This window comes from Octodon degus, unplaced genomic scaffold (assembly GCF_000260255.1).
Source record: "Octodon degus isolate 3935 unplaced genomic scaffold, OctDeg1.0 scaffold00288, whole genome shotgun sequence".
Taxonomy (NCBI): Eukaryota; Metazoa; Chordata; class Mammalia; order Rodentia; family Octodontidae; genus Octodon; species Octodon degus.
Window position 1 is genome coordinate 1,895,703 of NW_004524864.1, and position 19,621 is coordinate 1,915,323.

Here is a 19,621-nt window from a genome sequence, read left to right on the forward strand (position 1 = left end):
TTTTTTTTTTTTTTTTTGCAGAACTGGAGATTAAACTCAGGCCCTTGCACTTGCCAGGGAAGCACTTATTCTACTGCGCCATCTTCCCAGCCCCAAATTTTTCATTTTTTATACAGTTTAACAAATTTTTCTCATTTTCAATTTTCATTTTTTTCTTTATTATACTTTCTTCATGGGTATATTCAATAAATGTGTTTGAATTAAAAGAAAAGGTTGCTCCTATTTCATCATATCTCCTTAAAATCCTCCTCAAGCCTTCTAGACTGATTTTCTATATCCCACTATCTTCTAGAACATTTATCATAGCATGCATTGAACAACGAAAGATGAATTATGTGCTTTTTATTTTTCCTGACATGATCCCTGCAAGAATCCTACAATATTTATTCTTTTCTTATCCAATTTTTCCTTTGGTCCCTGGATGAGCCATTGTAACTGATTAGTACAAATAAGCAATTTATGAAGGGCTACAGTCACAGTTGCCGAAAGTTGTCCTATATTCTAACTGTGGGTATGCAATTATAAACAAACACACACACGCAGAGAGAAACTAACATGAAAATACACTCTTGCTTTGCAGTGCTGGAGAAACTTTCCATTTCCAAAGGGACACACCTGTTTTCAACAGCAGCAAGCACATTCCTCCACTTACCTTATTGGGTTATAAATTCCAGTTCTCATCACTGTGGCTCGGAGAGGTTGCCTTTTCTATTTCAAAAACAGAGAAATATTTAGACGCTGAAATTAGTCTAATATTAAAGTTATATGACTCTTCTGAGGGTTCTGGGAAGAAGAAAATAATTACTTGGAAATACAGCATTTCAAGAAACCCTTTGAGCATTTCAGAAGACTGTACCCAACAAAGAAGGCAAGCAGGTATAGTGTAAGGCACAGAAAGTCTTTCCTGGGCCTGACGTGTTTCCTAAAGTACAATGGCAAATGTCAAACCCTTTGCATTGAACAGTGTGGCCAGCCCTCCTCACAAACTAAGGCACCTTTGTGCAGTAAGGGCCATGGGCACTGACTGTTCCTTCCAACTCTTAGTGTATTGGTAATAGAGGGAGGTTCAAGGGGAGAAAAGAAGCACTACAGGGTAATAAGTAAAGCCATTGGCAGTGATGGACCTTTTTGGAATAGATACAAAACATTCCAGCTTTTACACTTTAGGAAAAACAGAACAAAACCCCAAGTTAAAGAAAGATAACCAAAAGAGGATGGTAAAGGAAGAAACTGTGAAGCAAATAGTAGGTCACAAGATGCAGAACATTGGAAATACAGACTCAGCAAGCCTAGAACAGTTGATATACAATGGGAGCCCTGTCACAGTACCACACAGTGGTGTATAGGATTCCTACTAAATGAGGTAACTTTGGTTGTTCATGTGCTCCAAATCCATGTGAATCAATGAGTCTTGTGATTTGCTTCACAACACCGTACTATCTATGTGTATCCCATAACAGCATGTTTTATATGTTGAACATACACAATATGTATTGCAAAACAAAGAAAATGTAAAATGTCACCCCCATTTTCTATTAGAAGATTAAGTTCTGTCCTACAAAAATGAGGGCCAAGTTACAATATTCTCTGGTGTGGTGGGTGCTATCTGTGTCAGAAATAACCATGGGCCTGTTAAGCTAGCGGCCTGTGTATGGATACATTTTTTTTTTATTTCTCTAAAACTAATTTTCAGTTCAGTACTATCTTTCTCCCCTTACATGCACCCTAAACTTTTTACAGGTTTTGGATTTTTTTCCCATTGCGCATTAAAGTAGAATATTCAGTCTTGGTTACAGCCACCAAAAGCCCCCCTTCATCCCACTCTGGACTCTCAAAAACTCCACTGACCATAGGAAGCATGCAGGTCCAGATCATCTGCCTTCAGACTTGAATTCATCTCTTTGTATCGAATGTGATGGACAGAAAATTCTTCTCTTGTGAAAACTGACAACAGAGGTCCTAGGCACAGGTTAATAGACTACACAGGAAAACTCTCCCTCCTTTCTGTGTTCTTTCCTCAGCAGTACAAACATAGCTAGTCCTTCCCCAGGCCACATTCCCTTGCTTTTGGCACTAAATGGTTCAGGGTTGGATGTCATGGGCACAAAGCTAAACCACCCCTGGTGGGACCTTGTAACAACAAACCTTCCCCATAAGGAAACAATGAGGCCTTTATTATTTGCTGGGGGTTTTTATAAATCTTTCTAAGAGTATTTTCTTTTCCTTCCATCTTTTGATAAAGTTTTCTTCATCTCTCAATTGCACTATTTCAGAATGTCATTCCTGCCAGCACTATGGTCCTCCTTTAGTTTTTTGAATATCCTATTGTCAAAAGATCTTCCTAAAAGCTAGCTGGCTATTTTACTTTCCAACATAATACTTTAATGACTATGAATCAACTTGCCATTGAATATAAACTTCATAATTTGTTCTTTCCTTGCTAGGAGCTTCTGTCTTTCACTTCCTATAACAAATACTTTATAGTCCTTTACAGTTTCACATGTGGGTCCTTCCTTCTCCCTTGAAGGCATGTAACTTACTTTTTTGAATTTCTATCTTAAAAAATGTGCTTCAAGAGCATCCTAGAAGCCTTCCATATTCCCTTGTCCCTTTCATTGCCAGTATAAATGTATAATGCAGTGGAACTGCTTATGTGTTTATCTTTTCCATTAAACTTGAAGTTCCATGAAAATGAAAACATTTTACTTTTCATACTCCTTCAGAGCCCAGTATATTACTTGGATGAATGTTAAAAAATTTCCATGAAAAAATATATATCTGTATATACAAAATAGTTAGGATAGATACACAGCTACTTTCTCTTAGTTCAATGAGAAGAAAGATTTGGTCTAATAGTGTTTAGAGAAGATATCATGTCTGCATCTTGTACTATGAATAACTACTACAAAGACAATAATATGCAATTTATTAATTATTGTAACTGTCCTTCCAACCTGTTTTGAAACTCATTGCTATTTCTTTCTCAATAAAATTAATTTTTAAAAATTCCATAAGAATATTATATTAAAAGCAAACAAATCTGAGCAAGAAAGCCTTTATCTAGGCCATAAATATCATAGTCAATGTAGAATGCCCATTCTATAATATTCCAGTTAAATACATATGTACGATGGACAAATCATCAATGCATCCTAACTTCCTTGTCTCCAATGAAATATACTTTCCCTTCTTCTGCAAAACTCCTCAGGTCTATATTGAGCAACTACTTCTTGTTTATTTGATACTTGAAGTTAATTCTTTTGCTGTTGTTTGTTTTTAATCCCAAGAAACCCCTCATCCTGTAGTCATATTAGGAAGACCCCCAAGTTGACTCAGACCTGCGAGTCTCTGTATCTGTCTCTTTTTCAAAATCCATGTGAGGGCTCCAATGACAAGTGCCAACAGAATAACTCCAAAGATCACCAAAACAACAAGAGATGCGTGTCCTAAGGAAAGAGGAAGCATCAAGAGAGATGAAGATGTCCAAGCTGACAAGTCTAGATCCTAGTTTCTAAACATCTCTCTACACAGTTACTGCATCCCTAAAGTAAATCCAAGTCTTCAGAACTCCTTAGGACCTAAACTCTCTAAACAAGGCTGGAGCTAATTGGTCCCACGCTCACAGGCCCCGCGCTGTACCTGGTGGTGGTGGTGATTCTGAAGTTCCTGTAAGAGACGAAAGAGAGAGAGAGAGAGAGAGAGAGAGAGATGGAATCTGGGAGTAACAGAGTAAATATTTCTCACTCCTCTTGATAGAAACTCTAGGATGGTCTTCCCACCACATCCCTGAATCATGTTTTTACAGGACATGCCACAGTGCCACCCTCTCTTAGCTGCCCGCTGCTCCCAGCTCTTCCGGGTTCTTGGCACTGACCTGGGAGGCACTGCACTGCAGCGTCTTCCTTGTGTCCACAGTCACTGTGTCCCCACTCTTTGGAGTCACAGTCCCACAAGGAAGACTCGTTTCCTCTGCACTTCACATGGCTGAGCCATACAGGTCCTGCGCCCTGACCGAAAGCTGCTTCCTTCAGGGCCTGCACAGCCTCGCCGCAGCCCAGCTGGCGGCACACCACCTGCGCATCTTTGATGTCCCAGGAGTCGTCACACACAGTTCCCCAGGAGCCTTTGTGCCAGATCTCCACACGTCCAGAGCAAGGTGCAGTCTTCCCATGATCTTTAAGTCTTATCTTGTCTGAAAAATTAGAGACACTTAGATTATTTCTGAAGACACTAAGGTTTCTGAAATATTACAAGAGAAAAGAAGGGTTTTAAATTGTTCTTAAAAATTTGTTTAAAAACTCCATTTCATGTGCAAATGTTTACACCTAACCCTACAGAATGGGGGAAAATGTTTTGCCATATACTTCTCCAAAGATGAACTTTTATAAAGAACTCAAAAAAAGAAAAGAAAAGAGACCCAAATTTACAAAGTCAATAAAAAATGAGCATAAAAATGGATAGACAGAGAAATGCAATTGGCCAATAAATATGTGAAAAAAAGGTTGAACATCATTGGCCACTTGAGAAAAGCATATTAAAACAATTTTAAGGTTCCATCTCACTCCAGCCAGAAATCAACCAATAAGAAATGCTGGCAAAGCTGTGGGCAGAAAATAACCCTTATTCTTTGTTGGTGGTAGTATAAACTGAAACAATCACTATGGAAAGCAGTGTGGAGATTTTTTACAAAACTAAAAGGAGAATTTCCATTTGACCCAGGTATTCACTTCCTAAATGTCTTCCCGGAAGAGGTAATGTCTCCGTTACTCTTCTCTTGTTGCAGGGCAAATACCTGACACCCAAAATGAAGGAAGGAAAGGTTTATGTAGCTGACAGTTACTGGAGGTTTCAGTCCATATTCAGCTGGCTCCAAGGCAGAGTGGCACATGGGAGAGAGCAACCTTTCATGGCGGTGGCAAAGAGCAAGAGCGAAAGGAGGAGGAGCAGCAACATTGGCAACAATGGCTACAGAGAGCAAGTCTCCTTTAAGTTTCATTCAGGCTATCTGCGCCAGGCTGGATGTAGTACTCACACCCATAATCCCAGTGGATCATGAGTTAATCACAAACTCTAGAAGTCTGCCTCATGAATACATGAGGCTTTGGGGAGACAACTAGACACAAACCATAACAGGTAATAATATCATACTACAGAGATGTAGGCATCCATGTTTATAGCAGCACAATTCATAATACCTAAATCTTATAAATAGCCTATATGCTCATCAATGGATGAAAGGATAATGACAATGTATTTATAAACAATGGAGCACTAGTCTGCCACAAAGGATAAACATGAGGCATATGAAGAAGAATGGATTCACCTTAAAATCAAATTCTTAGTGAAACAAATAACACACATACATTTAAACATTGCATGGTTTTCCTTATATTTAAAAGTTAATATATTAAAAACCATGAGATACAAGATAGGTAATAAGAAAAGAGAGTAATGAAGAAAAGGTAATTGTTTTCTGAGTATTTTTCTCTGTTCATTTCTAGTTTCACTCCAATAGGGTATGAGATCTCACTTGGCTGGATTTCCATTTCTTGAATATATTAAGTAAGTTCTTTCCTATTGCTATGAGCATGGTCTAGCTGGATGAGTGATTTCAGCATGTGCTCTTCAGTCAGTGGTAGACCACTGTGTCAATCTGCATAGTGTTCTGTTTGTGTGCTTTTATGTTTACCTTATAATTGTGTTTTTGAAAAATTTTATACTCTATATTGATTCAAAAAGGTTATTTATAAAAAATATAGGAGAGGCTGGAAAATTGCCAAGTAGACTCACAGTTTAAGGAAGTGTAGAATGAAAAAATAACACAGGACTGACTTTTTTAGCTGTTTTTTTATATCAGTGTAGCAAGATAATATTTGAATATTATTTGATAATATGTACTATGCAGATGCAATAGCAATTATTTGTAGTTTACCTATCCTGGATAATAAAGTCTAAGAAGGTAAAGTATTGTGGGAATAGGAATGTAAAATCTAATGTGCTTTCCAGAATGTGATGGCAGAGCTGTAGGCTGAAAATTCCATGGGGACCAGGGAACACTCACTGTCACATGTGATCCAAGTCTCCTCAGCAGGGCTGGCATATCTCTGCTTCCATGGAGTGGATGTGCATTGCCACAGTGTGTCAGGTCCTGTCGGACACTGCACCTTGTCCACCCACATGAGCCTGGATAGTGCTTTGTCTGAAGACGCAGCCTTGATGGTTCCATTGTCTCCGCAGTGGAGGTGCTTGCATACAACCCCCACAGTGGTCTCTGACATGTCGCTCTTGCCCACGCTGCCCCACACTCCACTGTAAAACACTTCCAGACGTCCTGAACAGGGGCCCTTGCTGTTCTCTCCTGTGAGCCTCAGAGACATAAACTCTGAGGTGAAATACAGAGTTAGCAGTTAAACACCTCTTGAGATTTTGAAGAATCCCTCTCTTTACTGTAGCATGAAAGATGTTTTTAAAATAGACACACTTTGTCAACTACTAGTATTTGTTCAGTAACTTCTGGATGATTTAGTTGGTTTTAGGAAACTATAATATTTATTCTATCATACTTTCTGATATTCTAGTCTTTAATTTTCTTTTTTTTCAATTTAAAACTATTTTACAATGCCATCAGTGAGGTTTTCAAGACCCACTTAAAAACTGTCTCATTGCTATTTGTTTCTCAATAAAATTAATAGAAAATAAATAAAAAGAAAAATGACAAAAAAGACGCACTTAAAACCTCAGAGCTTTCCTCTAGTTACTAGTTTGGATTTTCTCATGAACTTACTGTAATTTTAACCACAAAGATATTACTCTGTCCATTTTATTTTATTTTTGCTGAACCAGGGATTGAACTCAGGCCCTTGTGCTTGCCAGGGAAGCACTTACTCTATTGAGCTATCTCCCCAGCCCCAAATTCTTGGGCTTTATTTTCTTGTTCATTTTCAATTGATACATAAATATTGTGCATGCTTTGCTTGGCGGGGGAGGTTTGTGGTCAAAGTGAAGAGTTCAGCATATTCAGGTCCTCAAGTGCTCATCACTTCTGTGTTTGTTTCCTTTTTTGACAACAGTCTTTGAAAGTTAAGATTTGGTGAGACACAGACACTAAAGCCAGTATTCTGTATCCATTGTCTTAGAATGAAATACAGTAAGTTCCCAACTTACAAACACTCAGGTTGTGAATTTTCACAGATATGAACTGACCTTGCATCACAAAGAGTTGCAGATGCAAACAGATTATGGATGTAGCTCCCATATCTGCTGGACATTGTTGCAGTTGTGCTGTTGTGTACTCACTGGATACTGTGATGGTTTACGGGAGTTTAGTACAGTCAGGATCTTACTGTATTCTTGTATTGGTTTTCTTATGCTTTACCTTTTATCTTTGTGTCAAAGGTGTATAAGTCTCATTTTTGTTTGACTTACAAACCAATTCAACTTAGCATGTTCTCTCAGGATGAAGCTCATTCATCAGTTGGAGACCTATGGTATTTTCCTTTTCTGAAACTTCAGTTTTGCTGTGCATGTCCTATATTAGATTTCCGTCATTAGCTAAGAATCAGTTACTATGCCTGCAAAAATGTTGCTCAGCAATAATATTGTTTTCTTCTGTATATTACAACTGTAATATATTACAGTTTTCTTCTATATATTACAAAGATAATTGTTTCTATTTCACACTAGCTTATCATGAATACATGACAACAGCAGTGACCTTTTAAAAAGTCTTGTTTATCTCATTGAACAGCCACCTAAGCATGGTGATTATCTCTGTTTCTGTAGAATGATTCATGGAACATGACTTTTGATCTTATTACTCTACTTTAATACTATCATTTTTTTTCAAGTGTTGGCCGGTAATTCTTCTTAAATATTCAGCTCTACATCTATGCATAAGACTATTTGATTATTTAAATTTTCATGATACCCAAGCCTATTCCTGGGTTTTGCTCTTTATACTATTGTACTACCTTGCAGATGAAGCAGCACAAACCTGCCAAACACCTGCAGCCTTAACTCTGGTGATTATTTCCTTAAATATGATTTTCAAGGAACACTTTCGAATAACTGTAATTTCCTTCACTCCCCTTTCTCCCACCTCAGTTTTGTCTATGTGACAGTGACCAGGCATAGGTGTGAAATTTACCTGAGCAGATAACTCCTGCATCCTCTTTATGCCTGCAGTTATGCAGCCCCCAGCCATGGGAATGGCACTGCCAAATATGTGATTCTTTTCCATTGCAGTTTATCTCATCCAGCCAGATGGGTCCTGCTCCTTCCCCAAAGTGAGCAGAACCAGTAGCATTAATGGCCACTCCACAGCCCAGCTGTCTGCACACCACATGGGCATCACCCAGATCCCAGCTGTCATCACAGATGGTGCCCCAGGAACCCTCGTGGTAGATCTCTATTCTTCCAGCACAGTGACCATTTCCATTTACTAAGCGAATTGGACTGTTTTCTGGAAAAAGGAACAAAATACTAATGAAAAGCATTCTTAAGACTTGAGATCATTTACAAGGCTGGCCACAGTTTCTTACCTAGGCAGGGAACAGCACTTTCTTGTGGGAGGGCAGAGCTGGTTGGTTCCAGAGATGATGAATTGCATGGCAACAGTGTCTGGGACTGGTTTCCTACAAACACCAAACTGCTCCGTCATATAAGATGCAAAAGGTTAGGGTGAAGAATGGGCATCAGATGAAATGTTACACAGAGTTGAGGATGAACATGATTTTCAAGAGAGGGGAAGGTGGGTAGGTCAACAAGGCTGGGCTTAAATCAATGTTTTGAGAAGAGTTTAGCCCATAGTGAGCTCTAGATAGCAATGAGGTTCATGAAAACTAAGTACGCATCCTCTAAAAAGACAAATGAGGTTAGTATTTGGACACACCCCTCACTACCCTCCCAATGACTACCTTTCTTCTTTGCACTGTAGGTTTACCTGGTCATAAGGCCCACCACTGTAGGAAGTGCTCATCACAGCCTGTCCTTTTTTCCTCTTACCTGAGCAGATGACAGAGGCCACTTGGCTTTCAGAACACAGTGAAGCACCGAAAGCAGTTACAGGGCAGTCTCCCATGTGTGTCTCAGTCCCATTGCAGTGAAACTTGTGTCTCCAGACCTTGCCATTTCCACCCCCAAAATGTGCTCCTTTTGGGATAGAAAGGGCTACTCCACACTTCAGCTGTTGACATAAAACATGGGCATCTTCCATGGTCCAATGAGAGCTGCAGAGAGATCCCCAGACTCCAAACACCTTGAGCTCCACTCTTCCCTCACATGAGGACTTGCCATTGGCAAGGCGAATTTCTGTGTATCCTGGCAGGAGACAGAGCTTTAGAAAGATGGCTGTGATGACCTAACCCTTCTCCCTTCCCAGCATAAGAACAAAGTGAAGATGCTCTCAGGGTCTCACTTGAGCAGATTACGCCAACCTCTCTGTTGTGGCCACAAGCCCCATCTTGGCGAGGTGCGAGTGGGCAGAGTGAAAGATGGGACTCGTTTCCTTCACACTGAAATTCTTCAGCCCAGATCTGCCCTTTCCCTTCTCCAAATTGAGCTCCCCCTAGGATGGAGATGACTGAGCCACACTGAAGTTCCCTGCACAGGACACTGGCAGCTTCCAGAGAGAAGTCGGAATCGCATACGGAGCCCCACTTGTCCCCGTGCTTCACTTCAACACGACCAGAGCAGGGGATGTCACCTCCAACCAGCCTGGGCTCCCTGTGGGCTAGAAAACAATAATTCAGTAAAGAAATCATAATTTCTATATTTTCTCTTATTATGGGATGAGGAAGTGGAGTGAAGACAGGAGAGGGTGGGCCAGAGCATGTGGTGATCTTCCATACTCGTTCCTCTTCCATTTTAGCCTAGAGATGAGCATAGACAATTCTAGACGTTCCCATTCCCCCTCAGGCTTCCCCTGGAAAACTAGAAAATTTCTGTTCCTGCGCCCAGTTGTCCCCACCCAGAATTAATCGCTATTTCTTTCTAGTGTTCCACTCATCTATTCACACGCAAAATGTATCTAGCTACTGTCTGTCAGTTCTCCGCTCACTGCAGTCTATCTTTGGCCTCAACTTTTTCTATGGTTCTAATGTAAGATGTTTCAATATATTTCGATTTTCAAAATGAACATCACTGGGGGACTGCCCCTTAGCTCAGTTCTTTAAGTGGCTGCTTCAACAAAGCAGTCAGGCTCAGGTTGCTGTGGTTCGATCCCCACAACTCCAGCCAGCCAAACCTGCCCTGAAGGCCTTCGGAGCAAAAAAAAAAGAACATCACTGACATCATTATGCTTGATGTGTGTGGACTTCTACTCTCCTTTTCTCTCCTCTTTTTATTCTGACCCCTATTCTTCAACTAAACTCTTCCTTGAGTCATTGCCCTGTCCTTGACATTCTCAACTCCATGGACATCTCTCAACTACCAAAAAGCACAGTTTTATATGCACTTTTTTCATTAGGTTTATGTTAATAAATGCTCCTGTTTTAACACCTGGAACTGAAGGTTCTAAAAGTCCAGGAAGTAATGTCTGATAAGCCTACTGTATTCTTTACTCAATCAGTAATATCCAAACCACAGTGCAAACCACCTGCACATGAACCAATTTTTATATCTCTACAAGTTTCAATAATAATAGTGATATAGTGAACATTGGGTGAACATCTATTAAATATTTGATTTTTTTTTTCGTTTTTTGCAGAACCAGGGATTGAACTCAGGCCCTTGCACTTGACAGGCAAGTGCTTATTCTACTGAGCTATCTCCCCGGCCCCTTAAATATATGATTTTAATAAACATTTAGCAAGGATCATGTCAATTTTTCAAAATGCTTGAGAGTACAGTTACTACTATAACTGTAACTTTACAGAGTAGGAAGTTAAGCATAGAGAGGTATGTCAGTTTGCGAAAGTCACATAAAAAGTTAGGAGGGGTCAGGATTTGAAATCAGGCAGTGTGTTGCAGAATATAGAACTTTAAACTGACAGTGTCTATCACTCTTGCAACACATTTCTTCTCTATATGCACTGCTGTTGCTTCACTGTTTTGTCGTTATCTGTCATGTAAAAATTTCCAGTACCTTTCCGAGTGGGCTTCCTTCTAAATCCTCTTTCCAAGCAATCAATCCCAGGATCATCCATACATTGCTAACTTCCAAATATTTTCAGATTATTTCCTTGCCTTCAATATAATTCAATAGGTCCTTAACAGTTTGACAGTAATTTATCTTTCCTGAAAACACTATTACATTTCTACACTGCAGTCTGACTTTGTGTGAGGCATTTGAAGGACAGGCTAAAATCTGTCACAAAACCTAGTCTACCCTTGAGGCTGGATCGTTTTTATATTATAATTATAATTGTTACCACTGCAGCTCATGTTTACACATGCTGTGTGATTCCCAAGAGGGTGACATTATCATTGCATCAATTTACTTGCCAGGGATGAGTGGGATGACACTACAAAAAGCCTTGCATTCTTTACTGTCTCTCGGCTATTAAAATTAAAGAGGGTAAACACTAATTTCTCAGTATATTTTGATATACTCTACTGTTTGCTTAGAAGGTCTGCTATCTATGACTACTAATCATACCAAATGTTCCAGCCAAAACATATTTGGAGGGCCAGCGGTATAGCTCGGCAGACTAAGTGCCTGCTTAGGTAAGTGCAGAGGCCAGGGTTCGATCCCTGGCTCCATATGCCATACTGTCCCTGTCCCTGGGCGCGCTGAGCTGGTAATGGAGTCTGGGCATGGTGGTACAGGCCTGTAATCCCAGCACTTGGGAGGCAGAAATCAGGAGGATCACTACGATTCTGGGCTGTGTAGTGAGACCCTGTACACACATACAAAAAAAAAAAAACCTAAAAAAATAAAAAAAAAAAATTTGGACATGCTATAGTTTTTGAGGCTTGTGCGCCTCTATGAAAGACTTTTTTGTTTATATTGTGTGCACCTGCTTGGAAAGTGCTACTTCTCTTACAGGCTGCTCAATTTCTCATTCAGATCAGTAGTTTTCCAAATGAAGAAAGTGTAAAGCATTGAAACAATACAGCAATAAAATCACATTTTAGGACTGAGGAATTATGAGTCATGTAGTATACGTGAAACTTAAAGTGCAAAAAGAAAGTGTACCAGATATCAGCACCGGAGCTCCGAGTGTGAAAGTGTTCAGGGCCAGCTAGAAGCAGACAGCCATCGAGGTACGTATGCGTTTCCTTTCACACACTCAGAGATCATTGGAATTACTTAGCAAGTGCAAATTCTTTCAATTAGTTAAAAAAAGAAATCTATGCAATGAACATAAATATTCTGGCAATTGTAACATTTAAGAAGGAAAAATAGTTTAGCGTAAGCCTACTCTCTGGCGTCACTCATCTTTATGTTTCCCAACTTTAGCCTTAGCGAATTTGCCCTTTCTGATTTCTCTTCAGATCATGTAAATGGGGGTTAAAATGCTGCAACATGACTGTATTCTGTTTCACAGCACTATAGAATACCTCACTGTTTCAAAATCTCACCAAATACTTATTAAATCCCTTAAAACAAATTTGGCATGGTGTTGCTTTTTAGTCATAAATTTTGAAGCAAATGATGTTTTCCTTTTTTTTAATTTTTTTTTATTTTTCAACAAATAATACACTACATATATTCTTCTTAGTGGTTAATTGCTGTACAAGATGCGGACTTGTGATCCTATTTACAAACACCATTAGAACAAATCATTCTATTCATTAAGAGAATGCAACTATATATCTATCCTAACCTCTTTGAATACACAGATACAAAATGGACATTCATCAGTATACCCCATTTTTTCTAAGTTCTGTTATTGAATATAATAGGTGTGTAAACTCAGCAAAATATTCTAAAAGAGTCCAGTAGCCCATAATAGCATTGGGTCTTCTGTTTAACTGGCAATGTCAGAAATTATTGACCTGAGTCCCCCACAGCTCAACTTAACAGCATGGCTTTATTTCCTATATTTCGTCTTCATACTTTTCTACTGGAGGGTTAAGACCAAGGTAAAGCAGGATCTGTGCAACAAGAGTTGTAGCTGCAAATGATGTTTTCTGATACAGTATACTTCATTTGGAAATCCCTTGGCTTCTTGCTTTGGGATTGTTATGAGCAGGAAATGTCTGAAAGGCATCATTGATTGGTACGACACCATTCCTGTCACAAATTTGGACACATCTACATTGTTAAATAAAGGCAATTCCTTAGATCAAACCTCAAATGCACATTTCTGTTTCTTATGCCTCACTCGGCTGGAGCAATTTTAAGCAAAATAAATCACAAGCAATGAAAATTAGACCAAAAACAAATAAAAACTTTTATCTTCCATGATTAAAGCTTGTTTAATTTTTAAAAATATTTATATATTTATTGGTACAAGGTCTCACCATGAAGTTCAGACTCCTAGTGATCCTCCCATCTCAGCCTCCCTAGCACTGGGATTACAAGACATGCGCCACCATGCCTAGTTTTGGGGACCGCAGGTTGTGCCTGGCAAGCATAGCATGCAGTACAGGGGACTGAAGTCGGGTCGCACTTGCCAGGCAGGCGCTTAGTCTGCTGAGCTATCTCTGAGCCCTAAAATTGTTTTATACTTGAAAATAAGTCATTTCTGTCAGCATCCTCATTTCTTTTCTCTGAAAATACTTGTGAGTAGGACAAAAAAGGAATTCTTTTACTCAAAAAGTAATTTAGACTCAATTTTCAGCCCTTATGTTATGAATCTGATGAAACATATCTACTCATATCATGGGTTGGCTTCCTTATATTTCTTAGTCTGTGTACATAGTTAGAATATTGGAAGCTTAACTCCTTAAGAGGTGTTTTCTTGTCTAAAATTATGCCACAGCATTTATTTAAAGTAGAAACCATTAAAAGAATTTTGTAGCCAAATTTATCTCCTTTGATTAACAAATTACACTTTCTCCAGGCAATGTACGTTTCTTTATTTTTTTGGTACCAGGGATTGTACTTGGGACCTTGTGCTTGCCAAGCGGGCACTTATTCCCCTGAGCTGTATCCCTGGCTTGCTAAGTTTATTTCTTTCTCTTAAAAAATTAGCAAATCATAATTATAAGAAATAATTAGAATGGATTTTCTTGTTTAGTAATACATCAAAATGCAGTATTATTTTTAAAAGTATAAATACATACATTTTTATCATTTGGTATTTATATCTTGGAACTAACGATTAAAAAAAAAAAAAACCTAAGTATCTTATCCCCAAATTGAGCCTTAGCAAACAATGACATTGATGGCCCACATATAAACTCAGTGAGTGTCTTTAAAAAGCACAATTTAAGTTTTTTGGTCTTTTTCTCACATCCAAGTCTAAAATGTCCTTAAAACAGTGTCCCATGATTAAGGGAAAGGGGTTGATCTCAGCATAAATCAACCTATGTAAATATTCCCTGTGACTTCAGGTGTTTTCACAGGACACGGTTTAAGACTAGAAACCTATTAAGCGGGCTGGGAGATAGCGCCGCGGTCTAAGTGCCTGTCTGGCAAGTGCAAGTCCGGAGCTCGATCTGCAATGGCCCAGCCAGCCATGGAAAGTGGGCGTGGTGGCGCACGCCTGTAATCCCAGCCCTGGGGAGGCTGAGACAGGAGGATCACTACGAATCTGCGCTGCATAGCAAGACTCTGTACCCAATAAATAAATGAAAGATTAAAAACAAAAAAAGAAGAAAGAAACCTACAAAGATTGGAGAGAACTGTTTTATTGCCTCTAACAGTAGGTGACATCGACCAATGATAATGCATTTTTAAAATCAATCCAAGCTTTTCTTAACCCATGTCAGCTCATTTTGTAATCAATCCAAGGTTTTCTTAATAAATCCAATGTCAGTAGAAATTGAGTTATGAAGATGTGTACCCCCTTCAGAAACACACAGATGTGATGATGAAAGATAAAAATCCCTGGAAGAGCTGCTCCAGCTGCAGCACCTGTACCTACCAAGTGCAGGGTACCAAGGCCACCCTGAAGGCAGAGCCTACAGCTCACGTGGAGCCTGCATAGCTGCAAGGCAGCTTGTCACAGCTGCCTACCATGATTTGATAGTTTTTGCAATAAAAGAATTCTGCATGCTTCTTGGTGACCACAGCAACTAAAACAGACTTCAACTGCTTGTCTATTTGACTTACTTTAAATCATAAAAAGTAATTTTTTTCTATATTAGCCACTGTTTTGTTGCCTGCTTGGCCCAGCTAAATTTCATGCTAATTTAAAACACAATAGGAAAATACATAAAACTTTCTGGGTTTAGAAAGAAATGATCTGACACAGAAATATATTTATGCAGGCCCAGAACATGCAAAATCTCTCAAAATGAATTGTATATTAGATTTAGCATGACACAGTGTCAATATATATTTAGTACATACATTATGAAAACATATCAATTCTTGTGTCAAATATAAATGCTATAACAAAAATTAATTGGACTAGATTGATTTTAAAAACAAATTGAGGGACCGGGGAGGAGATGGCTCAGTAGAATAAGTGCTTCCCTGGCAAGTGCAATGGCCTGAGTTCAATCCCCAGTTCTGCCAAAAATAAATAAAAATAAAAATAAATAATAAAAATCATTGCAGTGCTACACTGAGTACAAAATTTGCACCTAAATATGAAGGTTGAAAATAAAAGAATAAAAATCAAAGAAGTGGTCAAGATCTTAATAACAGAGACAGTTGAGTCAGAACAAAAAGTATTGGAAATGTGGAGATTTTTTTTTAATTTTTTTTTTATTTATGTGTGTGTGTGTGTGTGTGTGTGTGGCCAGCTCAACCCACCAGGGGGCGGGGCTGACACAGAAATATATTTATGCAGGCCCAGAACATGCAAAATCTCTCAAAATGAATTGTATATTAGATTTAGCATGACACAGTGTCAATATAGTGGTGCTGGGGGATGGAACCGCGGTCCTTGTGCTTTGCCAAGCTCGTTCCAAGTAGGTGCTTTAGACCACTGAGCCATCTCGCCAGCCCCGGAAATGTGGAGATTTTGAAATACTCAAATGAACGATCCACAAAGGCTTCAGTACAGTCATATGGAGAGCTGGGCCGCAGGTCATCACGGCATCAGTTCCCCAGTTATGTGTGCAGCTACTGGTGTGCCCAATGGGAAACCTTCACCCTAACATGTTTTTATTTTTAAGATATAAAAATCAAAGCCAATTGAACTCCTGTCTGAGGAATTTAAAGACCAAACAAAATCTGTAAAGTCAGAAGTTAATTAATGGAGACAAAGTTCATGATGTAGAAAAAAAGGGATATTTTAAAGAATACAAATGCTGATTCCTTAAAATAAGTTAAACTATTATTCAATCTTGTCAATTAAAAACAAAAATAAATGCATATAATAAATAAAGAGAAAGATAGATGTCATAGATACTGAAGCAGTTCAGAAAACTTTTTACAAATTTGAAATTATGGTCAAGATATTTTACTAAGTGGAATTTCAACATACAGACATAACCTCAGTGTAACAAAAGAGTTGAATCTTATATATGAATGCATTTTATTTTTTCTTACATAAAATATATCTTAAATGACATGTAAATGTCTGAAGTACGTAAGTTCTGAGGAAAAAATAGGAGAACTAAGGAGAATAGTGGAGACAATATTTCCTCTTTTCTAAAGAAAAGAGGTGATTTTTAAAATTGTATTTTGGTACACTTTTGACAAACATAACAATCACATTCATCAAAAGGAATTTGAAACTGTACATAGTAAATCTTAATTCACTTTTTTCTTCTCTTTCCTTCAAAGTTTTGTAAAAGGAGAGGGGGAGGATTCATATTTTCATGCTTTGAGCTTTAAACCTTGACAATATACTTTCTAGTCAAGACTTAAAATCAATATAATAATTTAAATCTCTGTCTTAAAGAAATGCAGAAGGATAGTGCCCAGCTAACCCCAAGTAAACACAATTTATTAAGAGGACACACCCAGGAGTGAACCGAGCTTGAGAGGCACCTGGGAGGTCATTAATTTGCAAACTTGTGGGATGTCACATCTCCACCTCATGACTCTGTCTCGAAGTATCAATTTTCTCTTATACTATTTTCTTTAATATCTTTTTATGTAATAAATACATCAATAAAGGCATTATTTAAATAAAGTTACCAGTTTTGTAAACATGAGTAACACAAAATACTAATAATTATCCACAGCTTAGTGCGCTCATAGCTCGCTTTTAAACTTTCAAGAGATTGCCAGGAAATACCCACATATGTTCAGAAAGAACAAAATTCTTTCCCAGTGAAACAGAGGGGCTAAGGTTAAGTTGTAGCAGTTTATCCAGCATACTTACTTTTTAAGTTATTTAGTGACATTCTCATAAAATACATATTTAAGAACTGTCTTCAAATTTTTAATTCTCTTAATCTTTTAGACTTCCATTGATTTAAAAAAATTACTCAAAATCAAAATCAGCAAAAAATAGTATTTCAAGATATAAAATAAATTGTAAGCTAAGAATCTCATTGTAGAATTTGATAGATATTTTCTGGATTCATGGCAGATCTAGTCCTGGCAATCAATGCTTGTTTGCAATTTTGGAACTATTACTAAATATTAATATTCTTAGAATATAGCTTTTTCTTTGCAAATAGATTAAAAGTCTTACCTGAACAGGTAACTTGGGCTTCTTCATTGGGATAGTCCTGTCTACCCCAGTTCCAACTCTTGCAGTCCCAAAGAGAAGTTTCATTTCCATTGCAACTCTGTACCTCCATCCACATTTTTGTTGCTTTAGTTTTAGAGTACAGTACTGAAGATGTCTGAACTGCAGACCCACAACCTAGCTGTCGGCAAACTATGTAAGCTTCCTTCAGTGTCCAGCCTCTGCTGCATACCTTCCCTACAATTTGCTGAATTTCTACCTCCACTGTCCCAGCACAGCTGCTGCCTCCACCTGTAAGTCTCAGGTTCAGATCTGATCCATCTGCAAAAGAAACAGAAAAGTAGACTACGGACTTCTGTCCTGTTTAGCAACCAAAAGATGGTTTTAGTTTTCTTCCTTCCCAGATACTAAGAGACTAGAAATTGTGGTTTAACTTCTTTCCTGATATTTTAAGAAACAGTAAATATAGACCAAGAATTTGATTAGAAATAGTACTGAACTTTCAATGATACTTTAAAATGTCACTGGCTCAATAATATGAGCAATTCTTCCACAAAGGAGAGTCTTTTTTTTTTTTTTTTTGGCGGAGCCAGGGATGGAACTGAGGCCCTTGCGCTTGCCAAGGAAGTGCTTATTCTACTGAGCCATCTCCCCAGCCCCTAAGGAGAGTCTTATAAGAGTGCAAATCTCTGATCTGAAGGTGAATTTCAAATTTGATGTGCTAATCTAAATAGTTATTACAGAGAATACAATTAGACAGACCTTCACACTGCTTGAATGAAAAATGTATCAGAGATTTTTTTTCACTATGTTAAAATAATTTCCAGCAACAGATTTGTTAGGCATTCCCACTGTTTAACTCTCGAAAGCTATTCTTACTCTGAAAGTACACTGATCCTTCCCTGTCTGCTTTTGTGTTTGTTTGTTTGAACTTACCAGAACATGTCACCCCAGTATCTTCATTATGAGTGCAAAAATGTTTTCCCCACTCTTGGTGTCCACAATACCAGAGAGCAGATTCATGTCCATCACAGGCAACGTGGTTAAGCCAAATGTTTCCAGAGCCTTCGCTGGCATTTACTCGACCGGTAGCAGTGATGGCAGCTGGACATCCTAGTTGCTTGCACACCACAGCAGCATCATTACTGTCCCAGCTGTCGTCGCATACTGTCCCCCATTCTCCTTGGAATTTCACTTCCAGTCTTCCTGAACAATTATTGGCTCCATCTACCAATCTCAGGCCCATATCTGCTCCCTCTGTAAAAGGAAACTACAAGTTAGTTATTAGCTAACTAAATACCTCAAAAGAAAGAGACACATAGAGGCACAGATCATCAAGATACACTTACATGGAGAATTATTAAAGACAGAAGGAGGATAGGTTAGGTAAGAAGACAGAACTTGCCAGTGTAGAGAGCCATGAAGTCTCTCTGTCTCTGTCTCTGTCTCTGTCTCCCACTCTCTATTTCTGTCTGTCTGTCTGTCTGTCTGTCTGTCTGTCTGTCTGCCTGTCTGTCTCCCCCCTACCCCTCCCAGGGATGGAACTCAGGAACTTGAACTTGCCAGGCAGGCTCTTAAGCTGCTGAAATATCTCCCCAGCCCCGAAAATTTCTAACATGAGATGTAGAGTGTGAATTTTACGTAAGTTCTGCTTGTTTTTAGATCAGGGTGTTTTGTTAGAGCTGTTTTCACTTTCTTGTTAAAATACATTTGCATGTGTTTAGGTTTTAGCCACAATTCTACCTTGTCTCAACACTTAACATTTCTTTGTGGCCACAGTATCCATCTGTACTGTCTGCTTTATATCCCATGCCTGCCCTTATTCTTTTTCCTTTAAAAATAGAGCAAATAAAAATGAAGCTTCACCATTAGTCCTTTCACTTCTCCAATCAGTATTTCTTAAAGAAAGGACCTTGGTTCTGAAAAATATCCTATAATATTAAGAGAAATCATTTTCTCCTCTCTAATATATATAT

At 38.5% G+C, this 19,621-nt stretch overlaps 1 protein-coding gene across 1 annotated transcript in view; it reads right to left on the reverse strand.

Annotated features, from left to right (window-relative positions):
• Cd163 (CD163 molecule) overlaps positions 1 to 19,621 on the reverse strand; it is a 28,714-nt gene that overhangs the window by 1,883 nt on the left and 7,210 nt on the right. The window contains exons 5-16 of the mRNA XM_023707423.1: positions 18,582 to 18,902; positions 17,649 to 17,966; positions 9,416 to 9,730; positions 9,004 to 9,318; positions 8,541 to 8,633; positions 8,147 to 8,461; positions 6,062 to 6,382; positions 3,875 to 4,192; positions 3,645 to 3,666; positions 3,339 to 3,448; positions 1,849 to 1,944; positions 653 to 708 (exon numbers count right to left, since the gene is read on the reverse strand). Coding sequence (XP_023563191.1) covers positions 662 to 708; positions 1,849 to 1,944; positions 3,339 to 3,448; positions 3,645 to 3,666; positions 3,875 to 4,192; positions 6,062 to 6,382; positions 8,147 to 8,461; positions 8,541 to 8,633; positions 9,004 to 9,318; positions 9,416 to 9,730; positions 17,649 to 17,966; positions 18,582 to 18,902 — 2,591 coding nt within the window. The 3' untranslated portion in view covers positions 653 to 661. The remainder of the gene's footprint in view (positions 1 to 652; positions 709 to 1,848; positions 1,945 to 3,338; positions 3,449 to 3,644; positions 3,667 to 3,874; positions 4,193 to 6,061; positions 6,383 to 8,146; positions 8,462 to 8,540; positions 8,634 to 9,003; positions 9,319 to 9,415; positions 9,731 to 17,648; positions 17,967 to 18,581; positions 18,903 to 19,621) is intronic.